Source organism: Hippoglossus hippoglossus, chromosome 23, assembly GCF_009819705.1.
Source record: "Hippoglossus hippoglossus isolate fHipHip1 chromosome 23, fHipHip1.pri, whole genome shotgun sequence".
NCBI lineage: Eukaryota > Metazoa > Chordata > Actinopteri > Pleuronectiformes > Pleuronectidae > Hippoglossus > Hippoglossus hippoglossus.
In genome coordinates this window covers 13,942,506-13,952,379 of record NC_047173.1, presented here as the reverse complement: position 1 = coordinate 13,952,379, position 9,874 = coordinate 13,942,506, and the positions used below count along the sequence as shown (strand labels likewise).

General features: G+C 44.0%; 2 protein-coding genes across 3 annotated transcripts; one reads left to right on the top strand and one right to left on the bottom strand.

Moving 5' to 3' along the window:
- The first annotated feature begins 744 nt into the window (after window positions 1–744).
- On the top strand, window positions 745–2,821 carry guca1a (guanylate cyclase activator 1A). The gene is made up of 4 exons (XM_034578096.1): window positions 745–1,258; window positions 2,220–2,369; window positions 2,460–2,553; window positions 2,694–2,821. Exons 1-4 carry the CDS (start codon window positions 1,061–1,063, stop codon window positions 2,819–2,821), a joined length of 570 nt encoding a protein of 189 aa, XP_034433987.1. The 5' UTR covers window positions 745–1,060.
- A 947-nt stretch (window positions 2,822–3,768) lies between these two features.
- On the bottom strand, window positions 3,769–9,749 carry orc5 (origin recognition complex, subunit 5). 2 transcript variants are annotated; one of them, XM_034578070.1, is made up of 15 exons: window positions 9,347–9,749; window positions 9,191–9,307; window positions 8,693–8,785; window positions 8,251–8,436; window positions 7,930–8,004; window positions 7,043–7,154; window positions 6,600–6,730; window positions 6,406–6,454; window positions 6,105–6,195; window positions 5,960–6,015; window positions 5,474–5,586; window positions 5,057–5,104; window positions 4,873–4,983; window positions 4,152–4,264; window positions 3,769–4,034 (listed from the first exon to the last, which is right to left on the bottom strand). In XM_034578070.1, exons 2-15 carry the CDS (start codon window positions 9,302–9,304, stop codon window positions 3,989–3,991), a joined length of 1,338 nt encoding a protein of 445 aa, XP_034433961.1. In that variant the 5' UTR covers window positions 9,305–9,307; window positions 9,347–9,749; the 3' UTR covers window positions 3,769–3,988. The 2 variants fall into 2 exon arrangements, with proteins under 2 accessions (XP_034433961.1, XP_034433960.1); XM_034578069.1 differs by having other exon boundaries at window positions 9,191–9,322; window positions 9,374–9,748.
- Window positions 9,750–9,874: the final 125 nt, after the last annotated feature.

Below are 9,874 nucleotides of genomic sequence, written 5' to 3'. Positions count from 1 at the left end.
GAGACGCATGCTGCTTTATCTGTTTGACATTAATACGAATGTGTTCCGCAGGTTATCTGACGTTAGTGTGAGAAATGACAACGTGAAAAGTGGCATGTTGCTTTAAAGTGACCCGCAGCTGCATTTACTAATGACGTTTGTCATTTTTACTTTTGTATTAATCATTGTATTTTAAATGTAAGTGCATTCAGAATGCAACATAAGCACTGACATGATTATACTGGTATTACTTTTCTATTTCAGCTGCTGAAATCAACAAACACACATTCAAGTATATTGCAAGATTGTTATACCAAAGGAATCCTGTGCAAGAAGTGAGATTTAATTTCATATATTTTCTCGTATTTCGTATACGTTTCAAAAATGCAAGCTGTAATGTTTGTTCAGTTATTGTACTAATCAGCCATAACTGGTTTCATACTCTAATATCCAAATAAATTTCTCTACCAAACTGTTTAGTCATTTATTTTTCTTTGAAAACAAGTCACAGAGTCCAAGGTCATATTCAGACATGACCTCTGGAAGGAGTTCGCAGAGTTGGGTCTGATATGGACACGTTTGTTTTGAGGCTGATTAAAAAACCCTTGACTTGTCTTCTCAGTGTGGAGCTGAGGTTGTCCGGCTTGTTGTCTTTTGTCTTCACTAAGAGCATTAAAGCTGCACCAATCAGCTGCTGAGCAAAGTGAATCAGATGCACGGCTGCGTCTCCACGTGAGCGATGAAAGCTGCACAGTGATTGTCAGCACATCTCAGGGGAGCCAGAGGTGCACCAGTCAACCTGCCCTCTTAATGGGGCCTTTAAGCCGATCATCTGCATGTTTGTCTGGATTACAGCCGGCGATTAGACCTGAGGACACAGAGGGGGGTGCACCGACTCAACTTCCACACACAGTCACCTACAAAAGGCCCCCACCCGCTGCCACCCTGAGTCCCTATGTTGTGTGACTGTGAAGAGGGAGCACCCTTCGCTTCACAGTAGACCAATTGGGCCGACAGGGTTTGTGCAGCAGCTGCAGGAGACGCCAGATACTTTGCCTGCAAACACTTGGGTGCCGGAGCGATGGGAAACTCCACTGGAAGCACCGTGGACGACCTGCAGGCCGTGGAGATGCACCTCTGGTACAAGAAGTTCATGATCGAGTGCCCCTCAGGTCAGCTCACCCTGCACGAGTTCAAGCAGTTCTTCGGGCTGCGCGGTTTGGACCAGGAGGCCAACGACTACATCGAGCAGATGTTCCGCACATTTGATATGAACAAGGTGAGATGCATGAGTTCAATTCAAGAAGGTTTTTCACTTTGGAGGCAGAGGGAAAACTTTTAACGGTAAATTGGAATAAATCAGAATGAAACAGTGAGAAAATACATAAATGAAGATATAAATTAAAATGTAAACGAACCGAAGGTGAAAATAAAATCTGCATCAACTTTTCATGGGTTCTTCCCTGACTCACACCTCATCCTCCCACTAAATTTAGTGTTAATCTGTCACAGTTTTTGTGTAATCTTGTTCACAAACAAATCGATACGACCTGCAGCTCATGATTATGTCAGAAAAGACTGAAAAGGGTCAATCACAGTTAAAAATGACGTCTCTAAAACTCAGAGGGGCAAAGATATTTATCACATTTGACATCTTTGAAAGGTCAAAGTGTGGCAGCGACCTCCCAGGACAGTGCGGCCTGCGTCCCACTTTGCCCCCTCGGATCTCAGTTGAATTAAGAGGGAGCACGTCAGGGTCATCACAGGATGTCCACCTGAGAAGCTGCACGTCTATATTTAGTCCCCTCCCCCCCTCAGCTCAGTTAAAAAGGCCAGGGTATAATCTTCATGCATGATTTAAACAGTGAGATTATCCGTGAGACAATGCTTTGATGCTAAGATTGTTGCCCATGTTCAGACACAGAGTCCCCGGAGATAATCCTCCAGAATGGAACACTTAATTTCACTCACACAGCTTCTGACATTGAGATGAGGAGGATCTGATGTGTCACTTTTGCAAAAAAGAAAACTTGTCCGTGGATGAGGTTTTGTCCTTATTTTCTATAAAATTTGAAACTGTAATGCTATGAAAAGAACGCCTCGACCATGATTTTCCCTTAAGACGGGCTAAATGTTTCCGAAATGACACTCTGCGCTGTGTGTGGGGAGGTTGGAGAGTTCGTCAGTGATGTTTTGATAAAAGCAGAGCACACATCTCACATCCCCGCTTGCTCCTGCAGGACGGCTACATAGACTTCATGGAGTACGTGGCAGCTCTGAGTCTGGTGATGCGAGGAAAGCTGGAGCACAAGCTGCGCTGGTACTTCAAACTTTATGATGTGGACGGAAACGGCTGCATCGACCGACACGAGCTCCTCAACATCATAAAGGTGGAGCAGACGTCACGCATCTTTCACTCTGTGTTTCCTTTGGGCTTCTCCATGACTGGTTTTATTCTTTTTTTTGGTTGTTTCCAACAGGCCATTCGTGCCATCAATGGAATTGAAAGTCAGGATTCAAGCGCAGAGGATTTCACCAACAGTGTGTTTGACAGGATTGATATAAACGGAGACGGTGAGTGTGTGTGTGTGTGGACAGTGTTTGAAACATTTGTCCACTTGTTGTCGTCTATGAGTCAGGAAATATGATATAACGTATATTGTGATTATACGAACTAAAAATTGAATATCTGTGGATCTACTGTTTGTCTGCAGGCGAACTCTCCTTGGATGAGTTTGTGGCCGGCGCGCGCACTGACAACGATTTCATGGAGGTGATGATGAAGAGTCTGGACCTCACCCACATCGTGGCCATGATCCACAACAGGCGGCACAGCGTGTAGACGACCTCGACCGGGATGTGACCCGAGAGCTTCAGTGCGTCGTTGCCTCTGGTTAAAAAAAATCATTCACAGACTGAGATTTCTATTAAGATTGAATCCGGTTTAATATGATGCTGGTGTAACGCTAACATTTCCGTTAATGTAAAAAAAAAAAGTGATACACATGCACTTTAAATGCATCAGGATGACTCAAGTCAACCTTTGCGGACCCGTCATTGTCCTTGAGTAACGATGGTGAGTTCTCCCGAGGCCACGCTGGCGTCAGAGACGACCTCTGACACGGCCCACTTACCCTCAGATACCCACCAGGGATAAGAGAGGGAGATAGTGGAGGAGAGCAGCAACTACATGCACTCAGCTGCGATTTCAAATCTTTGTTTCTATCTTTATTTTCCGAGTCTGAGTCCCTCTGCATCAGATTACTCAAATCTCTATTTACCCTTTAGCGCCTGTGGGGTTCACAGGATGAAGGACAGGAACAGGAACAAATGAAAGTTTCTGTAGAGATTAAAAACATTTTAAAATAAATAAATTGACCTTGTTGTTTGAAACAATTATAGACGCTGCAAAAGGAAACTGCTGACCTGTGGTTTTGTGTCTTGTGTTTCTCAGGCTGAATGATTTGCTTCCTGTTCAGCATAAACACAGATTCAGTTATAGATTAGCTTTCTGCTTGTTGGCTGTGCTCGACTGGAGCCTTTGGTTAAACGACTGCAGACTGTGGGGGGGGGGGGGGGGGTTTCAGATTCTGATTATTTGTACAATAAAGACAAACACTTAACATAAGCTGTGAACATGTGTAAATCAGTGTGACGCAGGATATTCACAGGAACATTTAAACTCGGGGGATATTGATAATATATTTGGTTGTAATAAAGTAAATCTGTTTGAAAATATCCTATAAATAAAGAGCAAAAATAAATTCTATTGACAAAACTCAACCAAGATAAATTCAACGTTACAATATGGAGTTTATTTTGTACAAAAGCAAATATTTAACATGTGAGGCACAAAAACTCTACAGGAAAAAGCTTGTGTATCAACCACAAGGGGGCAGCGACATGATTGGATGAATTGTCCTGTGTGTCCTTAAGCATGTTCTCATGTAGAGAGACCCGTCTCATCTTACTGTCACAGCCTGTCGCCTCTCATCTGCTCACCGCAGGCTCACAGGAAGTCATACAGATACTTGACGATTTCAAAGTTCACTGTCCTGGAAGATAAATCACAACGGGCACATTCTCAGTGGAGAAAAACACTGTAAAAGGTCAGTTCCCTGAAAGAATTCAGTCCGTTTAAATCATGTGTGAGCACAAAGAGGAGCACACACCTGGATATGGCGCAGATGAAGTCCAAAGAAACGGCACATTTGTACTTGGGGGCGTCGAGCTGGTCGTCGTGACTGACCTGAGACAGCAGCTGTAAGGTCACCAGAGAGGAGATCTAAACGTGGGAGAGAGGGAAACCAAAATATGTCTCTGTTCCACTTCTTGAAAACACAGCTCTCTCCCACTTTGATGCACACGCATTAAAACAGACGTCAGACAGTCACAGATATGGGTCGAGAGCAATTTTCTAAAACCATTTCATGCTCGGGGCCATAAATAGATCAGCGTTTGGCCACAGATCCAAAAACTCATGACCATTTGGGTAGAAAACTCTCATGTGGGACGCTGTGGTCATTAGACTCGATAGAGCAGAATATATTACAACATTTGTGGCTAGAAATGTATAAAATGATCATTTGAAACCCTCGGGTTATAAAGTTCATATTCACTTTCCTCTGGTCATTTGGCAAATGGGAGGAAAAGCATGAAAGTAAATGATATTTAATATTCTGATGCAGCCACACGAGGCTTCGTACAGCTCACAGCAGGAGGCACAATCGTGGAGAGAGACTAGAACCTCGAGGGTGGAATTCAGTTTCAGTACGTCAGAACAGCGGTCGACCATTGCAAGTGTTGTGTGCATGTTAATTTGTTCTGAAGTGCAGGGGTCAAGAGTGGGAGCGTTTTCTAAACATTGCTCGCAGCAGCACATTAGACTCTCACCTGGGAGAAAATACTGGCGGTGGGGGCGACCCTGCTGTCCACCACGCTGTAGAAAATGGCGAGCAGGCGGTCCAGAGGGAACGGCTTGGGTCCAAGCAGATGGTTACTAGTCTGGAAGATATTGATTTTATGATAAGTTACATGTGATGTGAAAAAAACAACGAGTGTATTGTGTGTAGATCACCTTTTCATTTTTCTTCAGGAAGTTTGTCTTTTTGATTTTGCCGTGGTGCTGTCGGGAGGAAAAGAAGGAAATCAAACACAAAAAAATTTCACATAAATCAAGTTCTCTTCAGCCCGAAATCAAATCTGTACAACTGTCCATCCTCTGACCCGCGATATGTACGGAACACGTCTCACAAAATCTGCAACATTTCCTCTCCTCTTGAATAAATTGAAACAAAAGTCGTACTTCAAAACTATTTACTGCATCAACACATTGCGAGAGACACTGCTGCCATCTGCAATGTTTCTAAGCTGCAGATCACTTCAGTGAAACAGGCCGTGGATCAGTTTGACTAAGGACCATGGTGAGTGTCATCCCTCATCTCTCTCCCCCCCCGACGTCCTGTCACCTATATAAAAGAGAAAAATGTCCCACCTTGAGGAAGAAGCGTTTGTCTGCTCGGGCAGGGTTATAGGACGCCAGGTAGGCAGCGATCAGCAGGAACTTGGAGTAATAAGGCAGCTCAACATGAGTGTGAGCAGATAAACCTGAGGGAAGAAGGAAATAACCTTGAACACCAAATAAAGCAGGTATATGCATTTTAATTGTGTGTAAACCTGTCCAGTAAATGAAATGACCTTTATGGGGTTTTATTGTGGTGGGGTTAGGGTTAGTTTCTACTGGGGGGGGCTGACAGGAACTGACATGCAGCCCCTCCAGATACTTTCAGGAGATTATCTGGAGTTCAGTGCACGTCTGAAAGCAGCTTATGTTCGAGCTGTTCCAGGAGAAGCTCTCTCACCGAACTCTCTTATGTTTACATCCCTGCCAATCAGAGCTGGAGCCGATAGATACCCATGAAAAAGTGATGCACAATGTTCAGGGTTAATCTGCGGTCGTGCTGTCAGTGTGTGTTGGTACCTCTCAAGGCTCCGGCTTCCTTCTCTTCCATTTGCTGCATCTGCTCCCACTGAAGACTGAACAGAGAGAACACAACATGATGAGCAGAGCAACAATCATCACATGTCGCTGGTGAAATGAGAAAAATGAGTTTAATCTGAATAACCTGGACACTTCTCGAAGATAAACCGTCTGCATGGCTTTTTTCAAATGAGGCTCGATGTTTCTCCACAGCTTGTGTGTGTCCGTCTCCTTCACTAAACACAAAAAATAAAAGCAACTTTATTGAAAAAATCCACAGTAACGACAAGTGTTTTGTTAAATGATAATGTTGCCCAGTGTCTGTTCATGAGAAGTTCTTAAAAACAACAATCCCTCTTTACAAGCCACAAAGAAGAAGGTAAAATAAGACATTTTTAAATATTGATCAGCTGTCGGACGAATGGAAACTCCTCTTTATGGATTACCTTTCCCTTCTCCCAATGGCTCGCAGTACTTTGAAAAGTTGAGGGCAGCCTATTGGAAAAGAAGGAAAAAAGAGAAATCAATGATGCAAGACTGAAAGAAAATCAAAACAGTGAAAAATCCTCACTGACATAGGAACGTGTGTGTGTGTGTGTGCGTGTGTGTGCGTGTGTGAGTGTGTGTGTGTGTGTCTGACCAGATGGCGAAGCTCTCTGAGGTCCCGACACACCGAGTAAAAGACTCCCAGCAGGATGTTGACGTAGGACGAGTAAAACTCGGCTGAATATGAGGGATGTCTGTCCTGTGATAAGATCTGCTGCAGCTCGCCTGGGAATGAGGGACACACACTGAGATTAGATTTAGCAGAAGTGAAAACAGAGATTTTTATAAAAGTTATTCTCTCCAGAAAACAAATTCTCACATATCAAGCACATGAATTCATACAGTGGTGTTTTGTTAATGCGCGACTCCTCCTCACAGTCGCTGCCTGTGAGGAGGAACAAGTTCTAAGTGTCAGAACAAACTCACAGGTACAGATCGCACATCACACACTGCATCTGCCAAGTGTGCATCATCACTATGCAGCGCAGGGAGAGTTACTCATGGCGCTGGCTGATGCACGCGTGAGGACGTTTATACCTTTACTGTAGTCGGGGAAATGGAGCAGAAGCGGCTCAAAACAACCCGTGTTGGGTCTGAACTTGTCCCAGGAGATTTCACTGAGCAGGATGACGGTGATGTTGTCCTCAACCTGAAGGACGGATACACGTAGTTACAAGATCGGATGAGTTTCATTCTGATTAGATCAACGTGATCCGTGCACGCGACTGGAAGAATTACAGTGTTTCCCACATAATTCCATCAATCCATGGCGGTTGTGGAACGTCACTCGCATGCAGAACAGATTCTGAGAGAGTTAAGAGTGACGGACAAGTTCTCAAACTTCATGGTTGAAAAAGAGGAGCAAAACACGCAGAAGACACTAATGATGTCAGGGGACGTTAAAAAGTCTCTATCCAATACTTCAAAATGCATACATACTCCAACCTCTGTTTCTTCCTTTCTGCCTCTATAACAAAATGTATTCACAAAAATCATGTTGACCTTTTAGTCGAGGCCAGGATAATAAAATAAATACACTAGAGACACAAAAACCCTTGATCAGCCTTTCAACCCTGAGTGGTGTCACTTAAGGCGAATGACATTAAAAAAAGACAGAATCCTCTTAACACCAGCAATCCACCAGAGAGAGAACAGTCAGATTTCACACAAATAATCACCTGCGTTTTTTTTTTTTTTTTTTTTACTCGTGGTTGTGTTTAATTAAAAACCTGTGATTGGCTGCCATCCTTTCTTTCCATCTAACAGCTTTATGAAGGAGGTGCACACACACACACACACACACACTCAGCTCATCCATCATAAAATAAGCTCTTCCAGTCCCTCTTCATCATCCGCACAGTGCGACAACAATAAAGTGGCTCGAATTGATGGATAAGACAAAAGAGCTCGCTGCTCTTTCTCACCAGCTCCTGAAGACGCAGGAGGGCGGGGAGGAGATTGGCGTCGGCGTCTCTCAGCAGCTCCGCTTTTTCCATCACCTGAAAAATACATGTGTAGGTCATACTCGAGAAGATAAAACGTGCAAATGGCTGTTTTATTGTGTTTTATGCACTTTAAAATGCAAATAACGATAAAAGCAAAATTCTGAATTAAACACACGTCTTTCCTCGTGGCTGCTTTTTGCATGTGCTGTAACTACTAATCACATAATCATGCAAACATCAGAATATTTTGCCAGGTGAGGACTGATTTTCTGTTTGGGATGTGAAGTGCACGGCGCTCACGATGTATCGCGTCTGTGTGGCAGGAGACTGGGAGCACTGCTGCCTGTAGATGCGTACGAAGTCCGACAGCGACGGGGTGCGGGCGAGCAGCGCGGCGGCCTCGCAGCCAAAGAGGGAGAGCAGCACTTGTTCAAACAGCAGCGAGTTGGAGACGCACTCGACACAGCTGACGGTGGCGTGAGGCAGCTGCAGAGCAAGAGGGGGAATAAAGACAATCAGTTTGATATCTGTGGGGAGTGTGAAGCATCAGTGAGAATCTTTATATTTAATTCACAAAGAGAAAGAGGATGTAATATTTTCAAGGACTAAGACATGAATGCTAAATGGTGTGTATTCACGCAGCACCTTTCTGGTCTCAACAACCTCCCACATTCACACACCATGCACCATGTACTATCATTGACCACGTGGACGGACTGAAGTCACAGAATCTGACTCTCACCTCAAGCTCCTTCAGCAGAACTTGCATCACGTGACTTTTCCCCGAGGCCCGATGACCGTAGATGAAGATGGAAGGGTAACTGTACTGCTGCGGCTGGAGGGACAAATCTGTTTGTTTGGTTATGTCTTCTATTCATAATACTTGGTTAAGTTATTGCTTCTGAATGGATTTCTACAAAACTTGATGCAGGATGGAACATGGGCCAAGAAAGTGCTTATGTAATTTAGTTGTGGATCAACATACAAACATTTTATACGTAACATTATTACTAAAAGCTATCTTTTAAAACATCTAGGATATTTGTAAATGCTTTAATTGACTTTTTAATACCTTAAATGAATGTTTCTCAGACTTTAACACCTATTGTGTTCATTAAAAACAACATTAACACTGTCTGTATAACTATTAAAGATCTAGTATATTAGTAAATGCTGTAATTGACTGTTTCCTGTCTGACATGAATGTTTCCAGTTGCTGAGCGGACATGTGTGGATGTACCTGCCCGAGGAGGGAGAGCAGCAGCCCGGCCTGGTTCTCTCTGCAGGGCAGCTGCTCTCTGACCCGCTGCAGCTTGTCCTCCTCGTGTCCCGGGTGTTGTGACAGCGCTGACATCCTGCTCCTGCTCCTTCTCCTGCTCCTGCTCCTTCTCCTTCTCCTGCTCCTTCTTCGTCCTCCGTGTTTTATTCCACCGTCAACAACAACAACAACTCAACCAGCGTGTAGCTCGTCACTGCCCCGGACACAGAGCGTCCGACCTGCGGGGCAGGAGGCGACGAACTGCGGGGGAAAAACGGGCCAAACCGGGGAAAGTGTCGGGAACTATTCCCCGTGAACACGACGGAGAGCTGAGGAAACATCCATGACTCAAAATAAAACGTTAAATAAACGTTAAACTGAGAGAAATCCAGAGTTTTGAAAGTTACAAACAAACACACGAGCGAAGAGACACACACGTCAGATTCCCGCGCGCCTTCAGATTACGTCACATGACGACGTTCACTTACCAGCCAATCAGATCTCACTGCTGCATTGTGGGTAATGTAGTAACCCTTGAAACGAAACCCTTCAAAATAAAAGGACGTTGTGCATTAAAGGTAAAAAAAAAATCACTGCGTTTACTGTTAGATTTGAATTGAATCAAACATGACACCAAATTTTACACAATATGGGAATATTATAATT

Bases quoted from the DNA above. Each gene is read 5' to 3' on its own strand.
- orc5 (XM_034578070.1), bottom strand. From the start codon at position 9,304: ATGTCAGCGCTGTCACAACACCCGGGACACGAGGAGGACAAGCTGCAG. The intron at 8,786-9,190 runs GTACATCCACAC...TTGTCCCTCCAG, and splicing joins TGCTCTCCCTCCTCGGGCAG to CCGCAGCAGTACAGTTACCC. The intron at 4,984-5,056 runs GTGATCTACACA...AATATCTTCCAG, and splicing joins TCCTGAAGAAAAATGAAAAG to ACTAGTAACCATCTGCTTGG.
- guca1a (XM_034578096.1), top strand. From the start codon at position 1,061: ATGGGAAACTCCACTGGAAGCACCGTGGACGACCTGCAGGCCGTGGAG. The intron at 1,259-2,219 runs GTGAGATGCATG...TTGCTCCTGCAG, and splicing joins GCACATTTGATATGAACAAG to GACGGCTACATAGACTTCAT. The intron at 2,554-2,693 runs GTGAGTGTGTGT...GTTTGTCTGCAG, and splicing joins GATTGATATAAACGGAGACG to GCGAACTCTCCTTGGATGAG.